Source organism: Dipteris shenzhenensis, chromosome 23, assembly GCF_047967505.1.
Source record: "Dipteris shenzhenensis isolate YYH24624 ecotype China chromosome 23, Dip_SZ_1.0, whole genome shotgun sequence".
Taxonomy (NCBI): Eukaryota; Viridiplantae; Streptophyta; class Polypodiopsida; order Gleicheniales; family Dipteridaceae; genus Dipteris; species Dipteris shenzhenensis.
The window spans coordinates 41,007,162-41,032,927 of record NC_141618.1 but is presented as its reverse complement, the minus strand read 5'-3'; the positions used below and the strand labels follow the sequence as shown (position 1 = coordinate 41,032,927).

General features: G+C 42.6%; 1 protein-coding gene across 8 annotated transcripts in view; it reads left to right on the top strand.

The window, feature by feature from the left end:
* Positions 1-25,237, top strand: part of LOC147887379 (palmitoyltransferase AKR1-like) — a 57,907-nt gene extending 32,670 nt beyond the window's left edge. For 2 of the 8 annotated variants that reach the window (XM_087394987.1, XM_087394981.1), the window contains 10 exons: positions 3,411-3,507; positions 3,693-3,714; positions 3,813-3,938; positions 15,985-16,068; positions 17,895-17,939; positions 18,081-18,127; positions 18,730-18,795; positions 18,930-18,989; positions 19,123-19,174; positions 23,587-23,928. In XM_087394987.1, coding sequence (XP_087251113.1) covers positions 3,411-3,507; positions 3,693-3,714; positions 3,813-3,938; positions 15,985-16,068; positions 17,895-17,939; positions 18,081-18,127; positions 18,730-18,795; positions 18,930-18,989; positions 19,123-19,174; positions 23,587-23,717 — 730 coding nt within the window. In that variant the 3' untranslated portion in view covers positions 23,718-23,928. Of the gene's footprint in view, positions 1-3,410; positions 3,508-3,692; positions 3,715-3,812; positions 3,939-15,984; positions 16,069-17,894; positions 17,940-18,080; positions 18,128-18,729; positions 18,796-18,929; positions 18,990-19,122; positions 19,175-20,658; positions 20,751-21,870; positions 22,025-22,697; positions 23,543-23,586; positions 23,929-25,062 lie in introns of those variants that run through there. The other 6 variants (XR_015543253.1, XM_087394986.1, XM_087394982.1 and 3 more) reach the window with 6 other exon arrangements.
* The last annotated feature ends 529 nt before the right edge of the window (positions 25,238-25,766 follow it).

Here is a 25,766-nt window from a genome sequence, read left to right as displayed (position 1 = left end):
TTCGCAACAAAAGCCCTTCCGAGGTCGTGTAGCCTATTTGTAACAACTCTCTCTCTTACGGTTTGCAGCCTATCATTCCAGTCCACTGTAGTTTCATCTGATCCCACAGAAGCTACAGCTTAGCTCTCCCTCTGAGTTGTGCTGAACGCTTGGCCCGACTTAGGGGTTAGCTCTAATAGAGGGGTGACTAAGAATTTAGGCCATCATGGAGTTTGAGAAAATGAATACCTTTGTTGTTGCTTGATGCCACTTAGCCCTAGTTTGGCCTTGTAGGCTAGTTAGGCCTAGTTAGGACTTTTAGTTCACTTGGGACACTAGTCCTAGTTTAATTCAGGGGTTCAATATTGTTGATCGTGACATTGAGTGCAAAGCCTTGCTAAGCAAGGTAGTTGTTAGAGGACTCCTAGTAGGTAATGAGACTTGTAAGGATTTCTTTTATCAGAAAATCCAGGTGGGCGGTGATTAAATGGTGAGGTCGAGATGGATTTTCACGAATTCCCACTTCAGATCCTAGTATGCTTCAGGACAAGCTGGATTCCGGAGACAGCAATTTACTCTAAACCGGATCTTCACTCTACGGGCCATCATCAAAGAGGCGAGATCGAGAGCCCAGAAAGTCTGCAATTGCTTTGTAAACTTTCGGAAGGCCTTTGATATAGTTCCACGATCGCATGTGATAAGGGGACTTCAGGAGATGCAAATCCTAGAAGTCATGATCTGGGGGGTGATGAGTCTATATGAGTTAGCTAGAGGGAGAGTATGTGCCCCAAGAGGCCAATCAGATTGGATTGAGAGGATGATCACAGTGAAGCATGGATGCACCCTCTCACCAATACTTTTTGGGCTGTACATGATGAGATCACGACTTTCATTGACCGCCTAGGAGGTGAGGGGTCATTGCTTGCTGACCTGATGATACACATACTATTATACTCAAATGATACAGTCCGCATATCCCCCTCAACAGCAGACTTATAGAGACATCTAGATGCCCTCGAGGTGTTTTGCAGGCTCTTGGTAGCAATCGCCAGAGCCTGCTGACAGCAGCTTGGAGCACCCCTCACATGGATGAGGGGACAAACAGTCCCATGATGGGGAACAAGCTCTTTGTTGATGATTTAGGATGTCGATTGGGCTACTTGGGATGGAGTTTATGGTTTTCAATCTTATGAATAACTATCGTGAGATTGAAACTGCACTATGTTGTGTTTTTAGAGGATGAGTTCGGGAATGTTCCTGGATTCATCTAGGTATATGCTTCTGCCGTATTAGCGGACATGCAAATTCCACCTTGTGAAGTTTTCATCCAAGTTGCGGCCTATTGGTATTGTGATAATTCTTCCTATCTTAAATGGTGTGTTGCCCTATCAGCTAGATTTAGATGCTCGTTTGGGAGAGACTAAAATGAAATCGTTTAGACTTTACAAGCAGTTGTAGCTTGAGATTTTGGACTACTTTTTGATTAGCCTTCTCCTTTAGTGCTAGCCTTCGTCATGGCTGAGTTTGCCCTTGTGTGAGAGCATATTTTGTATACTATGGTCTACACCCACTGTTGGGTACTAATGACGTCAGTGGGGATGTCATAGTAGCTAGTCCCTGCTATGCGTGATGGAGTTTATGGTTTTCAATCTTATGAATGATTATCGTGAGATTGAAACTAGTGTTTTTAGAGGATGAGTTTGGGAATGTTCTTGGATTCATCTAGGTATATACTCGGGATACATACTGTGGTCCAAATGGGAGAGGGAAATCTTCTCCTCTCTTTAATAAACTTTCTTTCTTTCTAAACGTTTGGAGAGTCTTCAAGGAGCTGTCCTCGCCCAAGAATCGCACTTGTAGGCGCACTCTGTAGATTGACACAACTATACCCCTTGACAGGCTTCAAGGAGCGGTTCACTAGATAGGCGTCTTCTTAGACACAGGTGTTCCTTTACAGGTTATATGCATCCTTTGGGTCTGGGGAGGAGAGATAGTTTGCTACAGATTGACAGGGTAGGAGCCAATTGAGGATGCTATTCTTCACACAATCAGAGTGGTTGGCTTCAACAATGGTCGATGGTAGATATATCGTCATCCATCTTGTCATGGGTTATCCTTGGTGTCTGTGGCTCTATGGTGGAATCTTGTCATGGCTTATCTTTGGCGTCTCTGGCTCCATGGTGGATGCCCACTCTAGCACTCACCATGGGATCCTCAGATTGGCATCAGATTGATGTGGCAGCTCCCTATAAGACACTATCTTTCTTTGCCTACATAGTCAGGAATGCCAGGTGAGGCGAGCTTCAGAACCTACAGTGGACACCCACCCAAAGAGCAGACTAGGAAATCTACACTGGGAGACCTATGGCATCACCTTACCGTGCAGACCAATTTTTGGAGATGACTTTGGAGATCCTACTGGAAGAACAGATTTCCATGTTTTTCTGTCTCTTCCAACACGGTGGCTTCTGGTCAATACATGATAGCAGACTTTCAATGCACATCATGGATGCCCATGGCCGCTATGCTTCACTGCCTTAGAGTCTGCCTTTGGGATTGCAAAGAGGCCTAGAGGATCTAGCAGGGCATTACACAGTTGTTGGCAGGATGAAGAGATGCAGTTGATACATCTCTTTGGGATCGGTGGCGTAGCGTAACTCACAGTTAGTTCCCATTTTCTACGAGGGAGCAGGGCCATTCTCACTGCCAGAGGAGTTCCTTAGCTTATTACTCTAGATGCAGTGCACAGACCTTAGTCTCCTTCCATAGACTCGGTTTGGGAGATCATTGCCAATCTTACTGCATAGCGAATGTGGAGATCCTGAGGTACGGAGGCCTCAGATGGGACCTTACCACAGGTATGAGACATACTAATGCCTCTAGGTGGCGCATGCATGTTCCTGTGCAGTGTACAGTTGTATCACTAACATCAGTTTGTGGAGCACCACATGAACTGGTCCTTATTAGTTTGCCCTGGTGTTGCTGTCTTAGTGACGTTTTATGCAAGGAGGCTTCCTTGTTACTTAATGACAAACTTCTAGTGCTATTTGTTTCATATTTCTTTGTTCACCCCCTTCTCTTTTTCTGTTAAAAGTAGGTAATACTGTTGCAATCGATTGGTTCACTCTCTCCCGAAGTTATATCTCTTTGACCCGTTTCGATTGGACTCTTCTTCTCAGGAGTAAAGTACCTAAGAGTTTCCAATGGAAGGTGATATTGGATTCTTTTTTCTTTCTTTCTTGCTGTTGCTGCATGCAGCTCAATTTGACGACTCTGGCCTGCATAATTTGGAGTCCCATATGCATGAAGGGAAAGTCTTTGTCAGCTTGCAAATTCAACAGCAAGAATGAGGTTAAGGAATGTGCAGAAGCTATGTGGCCTTCTTTGGATTAATTGTTATGGAAGCTTCTGATAAAGCAGTCTTGTCACAGGGTCATTTCAAGTGATCCAGGATATGTGGCATCTAGCGTTTTGGACAAAGAAGATGGATACTGGAGAGAAAGTAACAGAGATAAATATAGCGATCAGGTAATCATCAAGTAGTTCAACATGTCACTTTATATACAAGTAGTTTGTATGTTGAAATGAAAGCTACCTTTTGGTATAGTTAGAGAAAATTAAATTTTTCCACACTGTTGTGTAGAGATACAAGCATGCCATACATCAACCCATATATGAATACTTGTAACCATTTGATATTTTCTTACTGTCAGGATCTAATGGAAGGAGGTGGAGGTATGCCGGAGGAACAAAACCATTTTGTTTTTCTCTATGATGCATAAGTACGGCTCTGCAAAAGGTCTTATTTCTGATGGGACTTTTTTATCTTGCAGAGCTTGCTAATATACTATATTTTCATACAGGGGAGGACCATGTTGAGAGAGGCAAGTATTGCCATTACTGCCATGCCTTTATTGAACGCTATGACCATCATTGTGCTGCTGTTCAAAACTGTATTGGTGAGCAGCTTCTTGATAAAGTAGCTCGTATCTTTGTGTAGCCAAATATTTGATTTTCTCTTTCCCCCCATAGAGTTTACGAGGATTGCACATAATTGTTTGGGTTCTATTTATAGCTTCCAGTCCGAAATAGTAAGCTGGTGATGGCTGTTTGGTAACTCCTTATCATAACTCATTCGATGCATCATTGTGGAGAGAGATGTATTAATGTTTATAGGAGGCCTCGCAGGCCTATGAGGAAAAACTACAAAACCAAAAGTAACTCATACAAGCCGCAATGGGCTGAAGCATAGGGCTCACTAAGGCCCTTGCTGAAAGCTAAATTGCTAAACTAGTGAGCAAAATAGCAAAATAGTATTAGGTGCTTAGAGCTAACGCTCCTAGTACACGCCCAGGCTCTATGTATCTAGATACCCTGGTGGCTCTTTGATGGGATATGAGGAGCTCTCGTATCTGTGTCTGTCAAGTTGTCTCTCGAGGTGGCGGAGGGTGTGGTCTCCTCGATCTTTGTATTCGATGTGCTACATCAAGGGTGACGCCTCGTCTCTAGCGGTCTCCTCTAAGGAGGGCTGAAATAGACCATACCTTGATTGTGCGTGCTCTGGTCACTCTCCGTGCCTCATGTGGAGTGTGCACCTCTCGTCTGGCAGCATCATGGCGGTGACTCTCACTCCTAATCCATGATGCTCTCATCTCATCAAGCTCCTCTCCCTCAGCCTCCTCGGTAGCTGGCTCAGGTGCATAGAAGTCTGTGACACGACCCCGCAGGATCTGACCCTATCACTGACCTAGAATCTCATCCTCGATACAACCAAAATCATAGCGCAGGTGCCTCGATCCTCCTGACCACCCCCGAGCACGTGGGCTACAACTCGACTCATCCATAGGCCCGTATCTAACCCAGGCGTCCCATACCACTTGAGCCTGTCCAAAGGACCTTTGATACACCACCTATGATCCGCCATGTAGATGGCGAGAGTCCCGGCCTGGGTCCAAGCCCCATCCATTAGTTGAGGAGCGCTCAACTGATATGCACAATAGCATTGACCCTCCCTCTATATAGAAGGAAACTTGCTATAGATAGCACAATGCTATGAATAGCTCCCTCCCTATAAAGCGAGCACTATATATGAATCAATCTCTATATATAGCAATCTCGGCTAAAAATAGCCATCCAGCCCTATGCTATCCCGTAACCCACGTTCACTTGCTATCCAACCCTAGGTACACCATGCACATGACATACTCCCCTTCCTCGAAGAACTCACTCCTGAGTTCACCAGAAAGCCGGAAAACTCTCTGTGAAGATGAGTCCATGCCAATAACTATACTCTGACTATCAGTTTGAGTGTGCTATACTTTCCATGAGATTCGAATCAAAGAAAATCTAAGGCCAAAGTCACAATCTTTGATAACCAACCCAAGGAAAGTAAATCTCTCAATCTGAACAAGGTTACATATCGTTGAGTATTCTCCTCGAGAAATCAAGTAACGCCTGAATCCACAGAGTTAATTCCGTTGACATATCCGTACCCAAGCATGGTAAAATCCGTACCTAAAGGTAAATGATTCTATCAACCTTATCTATTGAGTATCCTTGAACTCAAAATCTTAGGTTGAGATCGAGGAATCATTGTTCGAACATCCCCATCAATTGAACCCCTCGAGGCCAATTTTTGGGTTGCAATTTCTATTAACCCTAATTCTTGAATTACTTAGTATTCAGAAAAACGGAATACCCTTGTAATTCAAATTCTTGGGTTGAAATACATGACAGACTTTCCATCACAGAACAATTAGTTATCAGTTCATAACTCGTGATGGAAGAATCTTCATGGAAAGAAATGGTCCCCCTGATCTATCCTCGAAATGCCCCTACATGAGGATAATCAGTAAAAATTCAGTTGACTATATCCAGTCAATGGTACTGTTCTAGACATGTATATAGTCCACCATCATAGGAATAACATCCTATGTGATCCAAAGACTACGGAAACATACAATCTGAAATCTCTTAAAACAAGATCCACTATCGAATATCCTGTATAAACTTGTGCACAACAAAACCGCTCCAATCACAGGATCATCCAGTTCTTAGGATCTCTTATCTAGGAACATCAAGTTCCAAACAAGGCACTGATAGACCATCATCAGAAGAGATGTGGTAACCCTCCTTGAGATTGAGTCTAGACTATGGAGCTCCAGGGTTGAACCAAAAAATACATGGCTTCTCTCAGGGTAAAGAATCGTAGTCAGCCCTCGTAAAAAATCTAATCAGGTTGTCCCCAATTCAATTCAGCCTACTTGTACTTCACCCTAGAGGGCCTTGGGTATTATTTCACGCTGGATTATACCACCACATCAGAGAATCTTAAATGTAACATACCTTAGTGTCCCATACCACCAAAGTATACTACAAACAAAAAACTCAGTGGAGTGAATCAGGTAGCCAATCCCTCTTCAACTCAGATGAGATTGAGTCAGGGTGGCAAATCCGTTCTCAATCCTTTTCTTAATACCCCCTTGTGTTACAATATCCCAACCAATAGGTCAAAGAAGAAAACAAGCAGGTAGCATCCCTAACAACTCTTGAATCTTGACTATCCATGACCTCAGCTAAAAGAGTGAGAATCAGAATGACCCCGCCTTTTGACATGATTCAAAGAAGGTATTCATCAAGACTCATCCTAGTCTAATCAATAAGAACCTTCATATGTCCAAACAGTGACTCGAAGAAACGCCATAACTCACAATCACATCGAGATCAAAACTTCAAATAGAAACCAAACAGGAATCTACACACCAAGATTCGAGAAAGGGAAATCTAATTGGCTTAGTTAAGTCCAATTTAAGATGTAACAAAGTCTCAGGCATCCTCAATGTACCATATATCTAAAAAACTTCAAGATATATGGAACAAAAGTACACGTTATATAATTTGAAAAAAACCGATCAAATTATAGATGCCACTAGTTACAAATCATAACCAAATTAACCAAAACTCTGTCAATTTAATAACAAGACAATTTAGAACATAATTCATACAAAATTGGGGAGCTTCTTGAACCAAGAGTGGTTCAAAAGATCCAGTCGAGCCAAAAATAATTGGGTGTCGGTTAAAACTGAGGATTTCAACCTCTTCATCGCTTCTCAATAACTCGGAAGCGGTACAAAGACTCTAAAACAAGCTGTCTACATTTAGAACAGCATGAGCCTTCTTCAATATATTTCTGGTACTGAGGGGTTTTATAGTAGTGAAGAGCTGCCCAGAGTTCATCCATTAAGAAATCCATCTCTCGTAGCATGTCATGAGGTCTACAAGGAATAACCTCCGATGTAGCCTCATCCTCCATCTCAATAAAACAGTAATCCAATGTAGGTGTCTCATTACTTTGATGTCCTTCCATGGCTGGAAACGGGAGAGGGACTAGAAGAAAAACAGCTGTGTCCAAATGCGTGCTCTTGACACTAACAAAAGAGAATCTGGTGCTACGTGGAATCAAGGAAGAAGGCGAGTAGAGGACAGCAAGAAAGATGGCGGAATTTGATAGGCTGATCTCATACAGAAAGAGGGTGGGAAATTTGCCTTCATGCGCTGAAGTGCTGAAGTGAGAAAGAGAGAGAAATCCCGGGTATATAAATAGCCAGGAAGGGCCATCAAAAGCTAGGCAAATTTAGGGTGGGTGCTTGATTTAGAGCAAGTGCTTTTCTTGCTAGGGAAAAACAAAAAAGAAACCTGCTTTTTAACCAAAAAACAGTCTCGCTTTTAATAGATCTGGTCCCGCTTTTCTCCAGCCAGCCAAAAATAGCCAAAGCGTGCTAAATTTAGAACAAGTGCTTTCCTTGCTAGAGAAAAACAAAAAAGCAACCTGCTTTTCAACCAAAAAACAGTCTCGCTTTTAATAGATCCTGTCCCGCTTTTCTCCAGCCAGCCAAAAATAGCCAAAACGCGCTAAAATCAGGCCCTACGCTCCTTCCCAAAGCCAAGCGCCTGCCCCCAATCATATCGCCCCTGTCTCTGATGCCCGAATCTCCTAGACAAGCCGCTTTCTAGGCTGATGAACGCTCTCTCTTTCCTCCTACTTCTCAACTGCAGCAAATCTAGGTCTCTAGGGTAGGAATCTCATCCTTGAGAACCTAGAGTGAATTCTTTCCCTTACTAGTGCACTCTCACGCGTCCCCAGCCAATCACATCAACAACCCAAGTGTGGGAAGTTATAGGTAAGAAACGATCCATCCTCATATCTCTTGCTGAAAGCATCAAGTCTTCTCATCACCTACCCTTCTCAGGGAATCACGATTTCCAAACACGTAGCAACCGAGAGAGCTCACAGCCTATGGACTTCTATTTCTTCCACAAATCTCTCAATCATGAGCGCCCATCATCAGCCAAGGATTCAGCCCATACATGAGCAAAAATTCAGATTTGCAAGAGCAATCTCAAACAACGTACCTAGAAGACATCTTTTTTGCATACCTCGCGTTGAATTCAATTGTGACAGGACGGCTCTGATACCAAATGACACGACCCCGCAAGATCTGACCCTATCACTGACCTAGAATCTCGTCCTCGATACAACCAAAATCATAGCACAGGTGCCTCGATCCTCCCGACCACCCCCGAGCACGTGGGCTATAGCTCGACTCATCCATAGGCCCGTATCTAACCCAGGCGTCCCATACCACTTGAGCGCATCCAAAGGACCTTTGATACACTACCTATGATCTGCCATGTAGATGGCCAGAGTCCCGGCCTAGGTCCAAGCCCCATCCATCAGTTGAGGAGTGCTCAACTGATATGCACAATAGCACTGGCCCTCCCTCTATATAGAAGGAAACCTGCTATAGATAGCACAATGCTATGAATATCTCCCTCCATATAAAGCGAGCACTATATATGAATCAATCTCTATATATAGCAATCTCGGCTAAAAATAGCAATTCAACCCTATGCTATCCCGTAACCCACGTTCACTTGCTATCCAACCCTAGGTACACCATGCACATGACAGTCTGTAACACGTGTCTGTGCTTGGTCGATCTCGGTGACCTGTGGCTCTCTGGTTTGTCGGATCAGTATGTCTTTGTGTCATCGCATCTCAATCAAATAGAGCCCAGCACAAACCTAGTCAGGTAAATGGATCAGCCATGTAAGTGGACCAAAGCCATGCCCCTCTTGAAAGAGGTACTGATATCTCCCTTGGGTCTCATAGTAGACTGGGAAGACACATAGAAAGTGCTCCTCTGTCTCGACCTCCCCCATTGGGTATAGTCTCTGCACATCCTTTGCTCTTTGGGTATGCGTGCAACTCTCCCTGCCTCAATCCTCAGCTGATGTGATGAGACTCGCAACTGTTTGATGGCAATCCTCAGTGCATGTGAGACTCTCCTATCCTCCAGATACTGAGATCTGATGACGAGACCATACTCCAAGACCCTTAGGAAGTGGTCATGGTAGAACTGGATCTTGGTGGGGAACTCCTCTCCCGCTCCAGCCCTAGACGTATGAAGCTGGAGGAGGTCCAACTGTATGATACGGTTGATCTCATCTCGTGGGATCATCTCAAGTGGTGCATCCATGCTGTACTGAAAAGGGGGAAGTCTGTCCATCTGAATGCGGTGACTACCAGACCATGTGGATATTCGTGCACACCATGTTGTATCAACAGTGCTCTCTCCCAGTCGCCTGGAAGACTAGCCTAGGTAATCTCCACTGGGGTAAGGCCCAAACTCTGTGGAGGAATGTCACTGTTTGAAAGGTGGCATCAACCTGAAAAGGAGTCATGGCGAACTCTACGTGTATAATCTGATGGGGAACCAAGGGCTTACTCTGAATCCCATAGTCACTTGTAGCCTCTCAAATCTCTTCCACTCTGACGCTGAAATGTCACTCCCCCATAAAGGTGCTGCATACATGGCAGTCGGTCTCACTAAGGTGTCAAAAAGCCAACCCTTCACCAGAGGGTCGTGGAAGTGTGCCTGGAAGAACTGCCTCACCTTGCCCTCATGTGAGTTGTGCTGTAGCTGCATGGGTCATCGTGAAACTTGGCTCGGTGAACACTACCCCCAAATATGTGTAAGACTACACTATCTCCACTGGCTCATCTCGGTACGTGAAGCTATGGCAACGGGACACTACTCGCGAGGTGTTGAAAATCATAACCTTGGTCTTTCCAAGGTTAACTGTCAAGTCTCTCTCTCTCTGCACAACATCTCCAGAGCCCCTAGATGTTTGTGCAATCCCTCTCTTGAGGATGATATGAGGACTATGTCATCTGTGTACAACAGTATCTGTACCATCAGGTCAGCCAGAAGTGAACCCTCTCTACTAGACGATCTACAAAGGATGTAATCTCATCGATATAGATCCCGAAGAGAGTCGGTGAGAGGGGGCAGCCTTACTTCACATCCATCTCCGGTACAATGAGGGAATCATCATTGAAATCCAGCAGGCAAGCCTCTCTGTTTCGAGTACGTGCATTTGAGTCACCAAGGAGGAGAGTGTCCCCTTGTCTAGAAAGCTCTATGATGTCATCATGAGTAGTCTCATATGGGTTGGGCCCTTCAAAGGTGACTTCTCATGCATAAGATGATGTGTCCGGTGGCAGTAACACACTGCAATGAAAATCACACGTGTATCTGGTAGCTGAACTCACACCCACATATGTTGTGTGTGCTCCTCTCTCCGGATCACAGATACGAGTGGTCTCAGGTGCACTCTAAAAAGGACAGCCACGCCTCCCCACCGCCATATCCCACTGTCTCCCCGCATCTCCTTCCTATGGGCTGATTCCCATATATATCCCACCACTGTCGGTAGCTCTCTTTCTGAGCTTTCATGGGTCTCGGTGTAGAAGATCATGTCTCTGTCGGTGTATGTTTCCAAGAAACCCCCAGGATCGGGCCAAAGGGTACCATTGCAATTCCACACTGCTATTTTCAGCCCCCTTTGTGCACTATAGTCCTACACGCAGTACAGGTAATTGATGGTTTGGAATGCCGCATCTAACTGCAACAGAGATACCCCAAACTCAGCTTGAATGATTTGATGGGGAACCGATGGCTTACTGCAGATCATCCGTGATAGCAAGAGAAACTGCAATCGCTCCGCGTGAGCCCAGACCTCCGGCCTCCCCAATAAGGGCTGCCATACATGCTTGCTGGTTCGACCAAGGAACCAAAGAGTAGAGCCTTAGTCCATGGGTGCTAAAAGTGTGAGTGGAAGCACTATCTCTCCAGTCGAGCAAGAGATAGTATCCTATGCTCAAGTGGGCCTGCATCGCCAGGATCATCACAAAGATAGGGCTAGAGAATAGAACCCCTAGGTATGTGTATGACGAGACAATCTCAACTGGCGATCCATCTAAAGTAAATTGCTCTCTAAGCATACCTGCTCGGGAGGTGTTGAAGATCATGACCTTGGTTGGTTGACCTTCAAGTCATGGGACTCACAAAAGGCCAACAATTCATCTAGGTTAGAATCTGGAGCAAGGGGCCGGCAAGACAGCATCCAGCTCCCCTTAGGATCCCCATAAAGAACTCAAGCTCGTCCATAGAAAGGTCAAACAAGGTGTTGTATGTGAAGCCTAATATTCTTTCAGAGGTTTTAGCCGTTCTTTGGATCCAGGCGTGTTTATATCCATTCTATGAAGGAGAGGTGGGGGGGGGGGAAGGTCCCCCCTAGGATTGTTGCTGGGGGGGTTCAAGGGGGACCGATGACAGTTATTAGGTTCGGGAGCAGCATCCCCAAAGCCAAAAATACATGGAAATCAGTGTATGAGTAAAATTGTAAGACGAGGGTGTGGCTTACATAGCAGGAGAGCAATTGATATACTGCTTTTATCTTGTATCTTTAACTTGCTGGATAAAACGTAGGATTGGCTTTTTCTTCGTGGACGTAGCCCATAGTGGGTGAACCACGCATATCCGTGTGTCTCTCTCTCTTCCATTCTATGCGCTTTCTGTGTTGTGTATTTTATACATTCCACTTATCGCATTGTTTATTGTATTGAACCGACTCAAATGATAAGCTATAGACTCACCTTCTAACATCTTAGATTGAATAGATGCTTCATAAGAAATACCTTATTAGAAGCCCATGCTCGTTCATACAATGTATCTAGCATGCTCATTAAGTTCTTTGTTATCTTCTTTTCAAGAAATTGAAAGCCACTGATGTTGCTAAACACAGTCGTATCGTTTCTAGCACCTTTGTAAAGAACTTGCAAGTTTTCAGCTGATATACTCGCAGGCTTCTTTTCTATCCACCTAATGGCAAGAAAAGGTCTTTTTGGTATAGATAATCCTCAATCTGCATCTTCCAATGCTATTGAACTTCTTGATTTTGAACTTTCCTTCTTCAGTCATTGCTCCCACTCGAACCAGGAACCTTCTTCCATATGAGTCAACGGATGTTGCTCATACAAACTCTTTGATACTAGTTATAGGGAGCAAGGCGATAACATAGACAACTAAGGCCTATAGGAGTACACTTTGATGATGAGGTTTGAGCTGTTTTGATTTTGTGCTCATTGCCAGAAAGTTGGGATGGCTTGGTCATGGCCGTGAGTATAAGGGAAGGACCTTGAGGGTGGAGGAAAAGAGATTGCCACTGCTCTTAATGGATCTGGCAGCTTATTTTGTTCAGACACATGGAATGGATGCTCAAGTCAGATTGATATGGCTGAAGTCATGCAGAAGATAGAAGAGCTGAAAGCTGTCCATCAGCAGCTTGAAGGCCTGCATGCAGAAGTAGGCTGCAATTTGAAAACTGCTAAACAAGACCGCAATGCTGCTGTAAGAATGCTGATTGGAATACATCAGAAGCTTCAATGTCTCCCTGCACAAGCCCAACTGGGAAGAAAAAATAGATACGTGTAATACACAGTGCTTAACTATTATTGATCGTTTCACTGAATTTTGCATGCTTTTATCTTGCAAATAGACGGCTAGTGCATACGATGGTATCCCATTGGCTGGTTAACTTGGACCATTACATCGGATAGGGACTCAAAGTTTACCTCTCATTTCTAGAGGGCCTTATTTGACAATTTTGGCACCAAGTTACAGCTGTCCAACAACACATTTCACCCTCAAACTGATGGATTGGCAGAGATCTACAATGAGTCTGAGGGTATTGTCCTAATACTCAATCGGAGTGGGAGCAGTATCTTCCGTTGGTGCAGGCCATCCTCAATGATACTCATTCATTGAGTATTGGTCGCACGCCTTATGAAGTGTCGTGCGGTTCTCATCACTTCCACCAGGATCATTTCTTCGTCTCTTGAAGTCAATAAGATGATGGAGACCCTGGTGAAAATCACGGAGTCAGTTAAGGACTTGCTAGCCAAGGCACATGGAAGCATACACGTGCCAAGCGAACTAGTCCTGAAGAGATGTCACATTCAAAGAAGGTGAATGGGTTTACTTAGACATTATCAAGTAGAGCTTGAAGTAGGTGAACAGGCACGCCCCAAGATTTCCTTTAGGAGTTTTGGACCTTTCCCTATCATTAAGACGATCAATGACATCTCCATGAAGTTGCGGTCACCAGAAAGTTGGACTATGCATAATGTTTTTCATGACAAGCCATACATTGGACCAACACTCAACAATGTTTTAGATGAGCCACCACCCCAAGTGAAGAGTAGATCAAGATGCCGCATACGGGAGCTCTATACAAAGTTCTGAGATTGAGGTGCCCATGAGGCGATATGGTTAGACGAAGGCATCATCCAAGAGTTCCCACAGATTATGGCAGACTATTTGGAGGTGATGCATCTACTGCCAAGTTAAGGAGGAGGGAATGTCACATGCACCTCTGCATTAGGGTGTAATGTGACCCTTGGACTCAACATCCTGTAGGCTTTATTTCGTTTGCCATGGCCGCATTGTGAGCCCCAGTTAGGGGAGGAGTTAGACATGAGCTACATACGTCAGTCTCTGAGCCTTAGGGTCAATCAAAGTCCTTTGGTACCCATTGGAGAACTAGTTAGGTTAGTTAGAAGTCAGCCTAGTCTAGTTAGGAACAATCAGGGGTTAGTCTAGGACAAACGACCAGCCTATTGACTGCCATTTCAGAGCCTTCTAACAGCAAAATGAATGGTGAACTGGGTCACCCAAGGGGCTGAAGGTTGGGTCGGTTGACCCGACCAGCAGGTCGGTCAACCAGGGGCTGCAGGTTGGGCAGTAAGTTGGCCGCATGGCAGCCTATAAAAAAGGGTTTTCGAGCTCCTTCTTCAGCATCCAGTACAAGTCCTTCAGCAGCCTCTGATCTTGCCCCTTTGCCCCGCTATTCCTGCTCTAGATTCAGCCATGCATCAGTCATACAAATTGCAATTGAAGGCAGCGTCTCCATACACATCCAGCAGGGGTTCAGACAGCAAACCAGGTCGGGGTTGTGTAGTCTGTTTCAGCAGTTTATTTCTGTTTACAGTTCAGTTCTTCACCTCTCAGCTTCACTCAGTTCTTTCTCAGTTCTCAGCCATCTCTCTGAGTTTTCTCAGCTCATCTCTCCCACTCACGTAGTAACCTCGCATACCTGTGGACAGCACTAGCCTCATTACTAGCCTGGCAGAGTGCTCTACATCTACAATGTGGACAGCATTGGGGTCTGGGTTGTTGGTTGGAGCTGCCTCTCTGGTCTCTGGGTCTGCTCCAGTGTTCACAGTGTTCTCTTTAGGGTTTCATTCCTGCTCTCTAGAAGAGTGTCCATTGTATTTCAGCTCTCCAAAATTTAAGCAAAATCCCCCCTATATTGGGGGAGGGGGACCTCAGTGGGTATGGTACCCAAGCGGTTGTTGACTCTCTATCTCTCAACCCTTATCACTCTTTCATCTCTATGTGGTATATAAGTAAAGATGACTTGCTAAAGGTTTAAAGATCTTGCTGTGGTTACACTATCATTAACCGTTGGATGTTACAAAATAGGCCCTACTTACAGGAGGGGGGAGGCTGCTTTATTGGCCGACTTAATCTGAACTGGTCTGGAAACACTGCATCATATCCCGAGGTACCTGGTCACCTTGCAGTTTATGGTCATGCCTCAGAAGTACAGGAGCATCCTCTCTTAAATCGATTGGATTGTCCTCAAGTTCCCTAGGATTGCAACTTCAATTCTCATGGATGATGGGGTGTCAAAAGGTCACATGGATGATGGGGTGCCAAAAGTTCAATTGGTGGTCATGGACCCCTCTATACCCGGCCCTCTAGCATCACTTTGGACCTGAGGGTTGGTATCTTGCGGGTGGAGATTGCATGGTTACCAGGACAGTGTCACCATTGTAGGGGGCTTGGTCATTTAGCTAAAGCTTTCCAAGGTTCACTAGTTGTCAGAGGAGGAGGGGGGGGATATAGAGGGGGGAGTCAAGGCAGGAGCAAGAGACTCCACTGCCACTGACTGCAGAAGGCTTTGCATTTCCATGTTCCTCTAGGCATGGCCTGGGTTCCGGTCTAGAACAAGAGATAGAGGCTTTATGTGAAGCAAAATGCAAAAAGAAGAGGGAAAAACAGAGTCAGGCCTCGGGACAGAGACCGACTCCCATGGTCAAGGGCCTGCCCTGCCACAGGATAAGGACAGAGGGCACAGGGGAACCTTGAAGAGGCCGGGCCTGCTCAGTAGAAGGTAGGAGGTTCACAGGCATAGGCAAGGTAGATCCATTCTTGTATTTTATCATCTTCATCTTGAGGGAAGAACTTGTTGCTGAAGAGACATGGACAAGGAAAACAATGCTGAGCCATTCTAAGCTTTTTGTTGCCATCCTTGCAGTCATTAAAAAAGAGAAGAATTAAAGCAGGTCCTGCTTGCTTCTAACCAACTGTCCATATTACCCGCTTGTTCTGAGTCTCACTACTTTATGTCTACATCATAGTGTGCGCTATAGAGGAGGCATGTATTCATGCACATTATTGTTTATCCAAAGTAATCAAACGAACCAGCTTCATACAGTTTTAATATCTAGAATCTGCTGTAGTTAATTGAAATCTGTACTTCTATTTATCTCATACCTTATGTCTGCCAAATGGATGTTCTTATTTTGTCCTCCAGGTCGGAACAATCATAAACTCTTTATTCTTTTGCTGGTGGTTTTCAGCGTGGCAGAAATCTTGTATGTTTCGAGTTGCATTTCATGTAAGTAAATGTTTCCATCCTTCAGATGCCATCACAGTTACATCAGTCGATGTGATTAATATTAAATAACCAGGTGTGACAGTAAAAATAGAGGGATTCAAACTCAAAAATGAACTCCTGAGGTGGATAGTGAATTGAACTGTTTCACATCCATATTAAACTGAGTTACTAGAGGCTACATAACTGTTTTCCAAGGTATCAGATCATTGGGGGTAATACGTGATGTTATTTTAGAGATTGAAATGATTGCAGGGAATCCAAAAAGAGTAATTCATTACATGGACAAGCCATACCACCACAGTTGGAAAGGACAGGCTTATGTAGAGATGGTGAGAATCACGTGTTTGTATGATGAAATAGAAATTCGAAATTTACCTAGGAGGATGATTCCATTTTGTGAGCTTCTTCTAGACATTCGTTCCTACAATTAGATACCAGCATTAGCTAGAAAACACAAGCAGTAGTTGGCTGGCTATATTCCAGCACAATAGGTGTCTTTAAGAGGTCCCTACCTACATGGCTTGCTGCTTAAATGGTTTTACCGCTTTGGGGGAAGATGGAGAGTTTGTTTACAGGGCACCCCTTGTTACCTACCTAGCCTTAATTCACTATTTCAGAACCACCCGAAAGGGTGATTGTGAAAGATAGTCCACTCGAAGATCAGTTATGCCTCCCATACCACATGCTGCTCTCACCAAGATATTACTCGTAGACCAATATATCCATTCCCTATGAAACCCTGTCTCCTGGACACGTGGATCCTGAGCCCGTGGCTTGTATTTATAAATATTAGATTCAGGTATCTTTAGCATATGGCCCTAACTTTAAAAGACTTGTCTTAAGTAACTCACTTTCCATGAAGGGCCTTGATTATCCTTTTAGCCAATCTTTTTCAAAAATAGCTCCCTTTTTGTGGATTAGCCTTGCCTTTCTTGGATCGGCTCTATCCATAGGATCTAAACCTCATCGATGCTAGCTTGTTAGAGACTCCCTAATGACCATTGTTAGAGAGGTTACAGAGCAGCTTATTCTAAGCAGCTTGATGTGACAGCTTTCTTAGGACCTGAACTCAAGATTTTATATTCTCCATTGGCAAGTGGAGTATCAAATGGTATTACTCCCTCCGACTTGCCATAGCCTAATGAAGAGTTTTCTTCTTTCTTCTTTCTTGTGCAGTTTTTACTTCATTGGTTGCTTTTGTCATCATGGTCAAGACTCGTGAAACCATGGATATCATTTTTTCCATTTTTTGTTTCCATCACCTGATTTGTTTGTGTTGACCTGTCGCCGGTGATATTTTTTGGCTGGGCTTTTGTGCAACTCTGTATTGTCTCACTTAATCAAAAGATATATTGTAGGGGAAAATAGATTTTAAAGTATGGGTTGTAAGAGGGGATGTAAAGATGGCTTACAAGAGTTGTTGGATGGAGAAGTGAAGAGGCAAAGCCGCTGCAAGAAGCTGCAATAAAAGCTGCGCAAGCCAAGATACGAAAGAGTAAGGAGGCGGAGATCCAAAAGGGAACTGGAGAGAGACATGGAAGGCCACATTTGCAGAGGCCTTAAAATTTGAAGTCATGTCTTATCTATTTATGATAGTCTTTTAATTTGGTCCTTGGATAGTCAGTTGTGTCAGTCTGGTCTCTTTTGTAATTCTCGCAAATTGTATATTGCATGCTCTCAGAAAAATTTGGGATCCTTTTTTTTCAAAAAGTGTAGTTTTTATTTGCTATAGAATATTCTCTTTTAGCACAACACAGCAAGCAATCACAGCCTTCGAAAAGTAGTTTCTATGAAGACTGATGGTTCACTAATGTTTTTTCACGTAGATCTGAGGCAATTTGCGTGGACTGTGGCCCAGAAAATCGAGGAAGGTATTAGTTGATACATTTTCGCTCTTTTGTGTACTACAGTTCTGATGTTCCACTTCTTGCTGTCAATTTAATTTCCATATCCTTTAAAACAGTTTTTAAGAATCGTTTATAAGAAGCCTCTAATCTTCTCTAAAACAATAGGTGATGAGTATATGTCTTCTGATGTGTTTCAACATGCAGCCTGGAAGGTACTTAATTTTCTAGTCATCATTTATCTGCTAAGCATGCTTATGTATGTATACATGGTTCGTAAGTAAAGAAGCAGATCTGTTTCAACAGGTGTTTACTTGCAAATTTATTAAATCCCTATAACAAATTTGGTGTTCTCAGATTCTACTTTCTTTACTACGTTTTGAGAAATGAGAGCTATCATTTCAAGCAGGTGTATTCCTTGCAAGTAAATCCTGAATAGAATTTGTAGTTTTCAGATTTTTCTTTCTTTCAGTAAGCGTGAGGAGTGACTTAAAGAGAACTGTCATTTATTTGTCTTCAAATATTGAAGCCGATTTTAAACCAATGTTTCACATGCAAGAATGTTCAATCCTTGTTAAAGATATGTGGGTCTTAGACTGTTCCTTTTTTCATTATGTTTGAGATACGGTTTAAAGATCCTATCATTGCAGTCAATTTCTTTCAGACGTGTGGGATTTTGTTTTATACGATATTACCATTTCATAACAAGTAATGCTTTCTTTACACTCTGACAATGTGGCCTTGTTGTTGAAATCATCTTTCTAGGCTTTTTTTTTTAATAAATGGATCTGGTTATCTGTACTGAACTGCATTTCAGATATTCTCCAAAGAAGCATGGGTGCTGAGTACTACCTTATTTATAGGTTTCCAGATTTTATGGCAGGTTTGTTTTTAGTTTATAAAAAGCTTGAAAGAGATTTTGATGGTACTGTCACAGAGCATTAAGAATGAGGCCTTCTGGCAATGAAGTGTTGGACAACAATTGGCTTTTTAAAAATATCTCCTTCATGCATGCAGATTCCTTTGCTGATTTTCCAATTCTACCTGATTACGATTAACTTGACAACTGATGAATGGGTAATGCATTGAACTTTATGGGCAACCTTTTCAAGCCAGGCATGAAAGCACGCCTTCAATTTTGAGCTTCTAACATATAAGTAACTTTGTACTCACAGAGAATCTGGTATGTTTTCTGGCTTGTATTTCAAAGGTCAATTGGGAGAAGTACTCAGTATTTTATGAAGAGAGATCACCTTCCAATGGTAAGTGTATTCTCTCATTGGTTATTCAATATAAGTTCAATTAAAGCTTGCAATGGCCACATAAAAATGGGTTCACAGGTATGCCCATGGAGTGTGGCCTGAAGACTATATAGGGTAGTCCTGCCAATTGCTGTCTAGTTGTTGTACATTTAACCAAATACTTCTAATGAAGGCATAAATGTATAAATGTCGGGCTAGTTAGAAAGAAAGAGAGAAACTGTATCAAATAAATGCTAGGAGAATATCAAGTCCCTCAAATGCATGACTAGGGGATGGGCTTAGATAGCGAAGGCCATTAATCGATGGATGATGGGAACAACCATGGACATAGTAGACAAAACACATCAGAACAGAGGACTGGTGCACCTCAAATGGCCAAAGGCCAGTGCTAGGATCAATAGGAGGTCTGATAACATGATCAATGTGCAAGAAGAAAGTCTATCGGTCCACAAGGTTATCTTGTTGTACCTTTGCACGGACTCTATTTTGAAGTGTATCTGAGGTGCCAAAAAATGGGTTCCATGAAATAACAAGTATCCCTGCTTGACAAGTCCTAGAAAGCACATGGTTGAGGTCCAAATCAAGGTGAAAAGTGGAAATTTGTGAAAGCGTCCCTGAAAGGTCCCATTCTTTAGATGGATAGACTAGTTATTCTAGCTGGTAGCTTGGCTATTGGTATAATGGGGAATACTCCAGTTGTAGTAGGGTATGGCAGTTGTTGTCATAGAGAACCAGAGTTACGGGAAATGGAAACGGGAAATAGAGAAATGGAAATGAAAACACAAACGTTTCGGGACTTCTGGGAGGGCTGAAACGGGGAACCGCCACGCCAGCAAGGGGGTTTTGGAGATTACATTCAGCACAATGAGCACAGACACATTTAGAATAATACAACCGACAGCCTGCCTATAACTTAAACATAGTGTTTAGTACATACTATAAATTAAAAATGATTGAAGATGCACTTAGCGCTAAATTGAAATCAATGAAAAAGGTTGAAGCCTGAAACAAGTAGGGCCACTCTGAAAATGCCATTTCAGCCCTGCTGAAACGTTTCACACCCACTTCAGAAACCATTTCCCCCTTACCATTTCTGAAGGGGGAAACATTTCTAGACAGAAATGCCGTTCCTGTCTAGCAACATTTCTGCTGAAATGTTTGGGGGCAAAATAGCCCCTGAAATGCGTTTCAGCATAACTATGTGGGAATACTCTGTGAGGAGCTAAACTAGTTTTGCTGCTGTAAAAAAGATTCAAAGATTGCCTTTTGCATTATTCTTGTGAAGGAGATTCAAAGAGTGCATTTTTGTTTGAGAAATAAAGAATAGTTAAGTTTTCCAAGGTACAAAAAGCCATATGCTTTCCCACACTAATAAAAGAAAATGAAAATGTCTCTTTTAAGAAGGTGAATCACTGTCCAAGTGAAATGCTTGGCTGTAGTGAAGATGATTATGGCTCTGACGTCATTTCTCTATGTGGTTCTAGGGATGAGGTGTTGATCAAGCCCTATAGAGCCCACTGGCAACAAAGTATGAAAAACTTTAGAATCACAGTCAAGTAGGGAGATTGAAGGATGTCTGAAAAGGATGTGATCTCACTGGTTGTGTGGACTTCAGCAAAAGTGTGCATGGCGTAAGATTAAGCGGCATCTCCTTATGGATATCAAAGTCCCCTCGTATGGCACTAAAATCAGATGAGACCAGGTGAGCTATCTTGCACTTGGCAAAAAGGATGGTTGGTGCTCAGAGTGGTCTGTCACAGCTCCATCACCCCATGTGCTAGCATGTACTCTTTTGTGGCCTTTTGCTTGTTATGGTTCATGCACATCATCTCAATCGATTTTATGTTTGTATGGGGCACCGTTTATTGGGGCTCATCTCTCCAATTAGATAGCCTAGGATATAAAATCCTTGATAGTTTCGGCCTATCTAAAGTAGTGTTCTAATGCCACATCTTAGAGATAAGAATATCATGAGACCTGTCACCTTGCAGATGCAGTGCTTATATTGAGTGTTCGCCTTGAGCATCTCGACGTGCGTTGTATGTAAAGATCAAATGCTTCTGTGACTCAGTATCTTACAAATGTCTAAGCTATCTTCTCAGATTATACCCTTTAATGTCTCTCGTGATGATCAATGGACAGAAGTAGACTCTCAACTGTCCCAAAACATTGCATAAAGTGTGTGAGAGGTTAGTTCACTCATCAAAGTGAGCCAGAGTAAGTGTTCACATAGAATTTAGCGTTTTCTGCTGATGGGAGAGGCCCATTTGTTTCATGTATATAGTTTCTTTCCAATCCAATGGTGCTTTATTAAGTAGCTTTTCATTACCGGCATGTTGGCTGAGTTTTCATGTGTGCTCCTCCTCAAGCAATAAAGGGGCAACAAGTTGATGAGTTTCTCGTTATAGATGGGCTGTCCCTCCTTGTTGTGACAGACTCAAAGAGCTACCATAATGGAATGATAGGCAACTTTTTAAAGAGATCAAGGCAAGTTTTCGTTATGAGATAGAAAATCTTTTTGAAATCACCAAGCTGAAATCTATGCCTTCAACCTACGTATTAATATCATTAGATTCTTTTTCAAGCCTTTGATTCATGTGACCTCGTCCAAAATAATGTTGAATTACTCAGGTTTGAGATAATAAATTTAAGTTTCCTAGGTGAAGAATCCTAAACCTTGAACACATTTTTTGAAGGAAAATCTAAGCCTCATGAGAGGATCTCGCACGAGATTAATGCTCCGCCACTTGATTGAAAGCCATAGACAAGCCAATGCTTGGCTATCCTACTCATTGAATGTATCATGATCATTGCCTTCTACAACAATCTCAGCCTTATCACCAGACAATGGTGTGTGTTTTCTGCCAATGAGACTAATTTTTTATCAAAATTTTGTTTATCCAAGGTAACTGATTTGTCCTGGTGCCTACACTGAAGGGAAGATCATATGTGCCTACAATGAGAGTAGAAGTGTACTCTCAGCGCCATGTTGATAGAAAGAAAATGTTATTCAGCAAAAAAATAAATAAATAAATGCAAATACAATGAACGAATGCTGATTTACTTTGCTAAGATAACCAAGGTTGAACTCCAGCAGAAATAATCATACCGATGCTGAAGTAGGCCGCCATTCAAAAGAATAAGACTGCAAAAACCACGATTTCTTCAGCAGTGGGTCTGTTAGTACAAAGGATGCATGAAAATTATGGTTGCACAAGCATAAAATGAAAACATTATATAGATAGGAATGGAGAGGAACATTTATGACACGAATTGCTCGTTAATGCTAAAGTTCTCCCAATATAATGTGTAACTCACAAGCTATTGAAATTAGTGTAAAGGCCGGTAAAATTTGGAGTTCTTGCACATGCTAAGGTTTAGTAAGCCATACCATGGGGTCAGACTTGGTGAATTATGTTTCAAATCCATTTACTCAAATTGTAACTTCTTTCCAGTGTGGAAAACTCCACACTACAGACAATCCCTAGAAAAAGCATATCACAGTTGGATCCATCTTTTGCAGGTGGTTCCTATCAGAGTAAGAAGTTTGTGAATCCTTATAACCAGGGAATCCTGCGCAACCTTCGTGCAATGTTACAAAAGTGGAAGTAGTTGGAAATGGACCAATCTTTCCACCTCACAGCTTTTGAGGTATGATCTTCCTGATGGTTGCTGATGTAAGCCTTGAGTGGTAGAACAGGTGCTTGTTCAAACTGTTCCAGGAAGTCTTGCCAGGTTCCTTTCTTTGTAGTGCCTGTCTCACAGCATACTCAAAGGCTTTGCAAGAGTGAAGCATCTGTATGGATTCAGTGGATTCAGACAATATTCTTATTCTGGATTGACTCTTGATGACTTGAGGAGGAAACTCTATCAAATGTACAGGTGCACCTATTATAAAAGGACTTCCATGGGGAATGCATGCTTATGGAACACACTGAATTCGCATGCTGTATGCAATTGCATGTGTAAGGGCTTGTTGATGCACAAAGGTTCAAATACTAGTGTCAGTTGTTTTCAAGCACATGGCATCCTAAGCCATACTTTTAACTTTATGAGCCAGTCCAACAAGGCTCGATGGAAGTGCTTGGTACAGGCAGAAAAAAGGTCAAAGATCAAACACCTGGATGTGCTGGAGTCCATACTTAACCTGCTTCTCATGTAATTAGTCATAAAGATAATTTCAAACATCAATAGAAAAGATAACTTCAAGCATGATCTTCTGGTGCATTATGTATCAGTCACAGAAAAGGTTACTGCCAGCTTGATATTTTGGTGCAATAATGTATCCATTACGTGGACTATGTTGTATGAAATATATCTTATTCTGAAGAAGAGAAGAGAGAGAGAGAGAGAGAGAGAGAGAGAGAAGCAGCAGCAGCAAGACCAGTAGCATAACTGGGAGCACTATGTAGGAATGGTATTACAGCAAGGAATCAAAAGGTGGAAGGAAGAAGAAGAAGGACCAAACACTAATTCAAGCACGAAAAATGCAGGCCTTGAGAGCAAAGATGTCCTCTTGGATCCAACCCTACATTTATGGTGACCAGGGTGGGCAGCAAGCAAATGGGAATGGGCTAGGTCAAACTTGGCCTGGTTCATGAATGCTCTTGTGCCACTTCAATATGTCATTGCCCCATGAATTGGGCACTCTTAGTTGTCCACCTCAAATCACTCGTGCAATCAATTTGATTAGGAAGCACAAACAAATGGGCCATTTGTAAGTCCAAATCCCCCCTTGAGCTGGGTTCTCTGAACATAGGCTGGTTTTCCTTTCATCTAGTTTCTTTGTATCATGTTTCCCATGATCAGCGCCTAAGGGATTGCTGATTTGTATGGTGGGTTTCAAGCATTAATTCTTTGGGGAAAAAAAGTCCAAATCCCCCCTAATGCATCACTTTATGAATATATTAAGGATGTGGGTTTTGATTTATAAATTGGGAAACAATTAGAAGTCTCAAATTATGAAGTTATGTATATATCATGGGGTTTTGGAACAAAACTAATTGATTTGCATGTAGCTGTATCATCGCATGTTCACATATGTGGTTCCACTAATATGGGACATTGCCAACAAAGAAGACAAGAAGATGAGGATCTAATATACGTGATGGATAATGAGTAACTAATTAGCGGTCTCATAGTGAACATTGATTGGGGTAAAATTAGACATCTAAAGGACTTCCTTCAATATCCTCATGACAATAACCAAGGAATTGAATAAGTTGCAACGAGTAGCTTGCTATAGCTAGGTTAGTGGTGGTGTTGCAAAATACTAAAAGCATGCTACGGTGTCTAAAAAAGTACTCTTTTTGACAAATGTTTTGGCATAAATATAGTACTAAATTGTGTACTAAAAGGCGCTGACAGTGAGATTAGATTTCCACATATCAAGGAGTCCACGATCTGTGATATGCGATCTGCAATCTGCAATCCACTCTCAATCGAGGATGATTTCTTCACACATCGAGGAATCCGCGATCTGCAATCTACTCTCAATTGACTCTCTTCTCTCTCGTGGAATCACTCGTACATGTTTGAAACCATTGACAATCGACTCTTTTCTCTCTCGTGGAGTCCTGTCTCTGTTCCTGCAATTATCTCTACTCATCTGCACTAGAGGTCCATTGCTCTCTCTCTCTCTCTTCCCTGCTCTCTCCATTCTCTGTGCAAACTGGCTCTCCCCTTCTCTTTCATTGAAGCCCCTCGCACTTTGGGCTGTATTTTCTCTCTAGTGCAAAAACCAGTTATGTTTGAGTGATTTTAGACCTCTCTCTCTCTCTCTCTCCCGCTTTCTCGTACAGTAAGATTGAGCATGCATGTTTTGACGTATTGTCTTCTTGTGTCGTTCATTAATTTACGATTTACCATTGAAATATGGTTGTGCGCAGGATGAGAAGAACTCCGCACTAGAAGTGCCACATCATGAAGAGAACTCGCTCAATGCATTGCCACAACATTGCTGCGTAAGGAACATGAGACACTTGACATTAACAGTTGTGTGACATTTCAAGTATACCATAAAGAACTTGGACTTGAGAACGAAGGTTGATATTTTGTCTAAGGTTATAAAATATCCAAATATGCAAGAGATTGTTGATGAGACAAATTTTCAAAGCCAGTCCATATCAATGGCAAATAGTGGATAATCTAAAGACATCATTGAGTCTTGTGAAAATAGTAGAAAGTGTTGATAAGTTAGCTGTGAAGAGAACATCTCTCCACATGATTGTTTACACTTTAGTATTTAAAAAATATAGTGATAGCAAAGTAGCTAAAGCCCTTGGAATTTAAGCAACATCGTATGGACATAAAACAAGCTTCCTTCAAATGGACAGATGGAGGTCGAAAGCGTAGACAGGATTCCTTAAGTTGTGAGGTTGTTCAATGTGTTGTTTAGTTCTGGAAAGACAACACCAGGGTTTCTCCAAACAAGAAAAATATTTGCAGACATAGACTTGGCCCAAAAAAGTATACAATACATCCCACCTATTTCTTGGAGCTCATAGAGATGTATCTTTTTTCTTTCAACGAAGCCCAAGCTACACACTATTATTTGGTGCTCTTTATAACTATTTAGTACTGTCAGGGATAA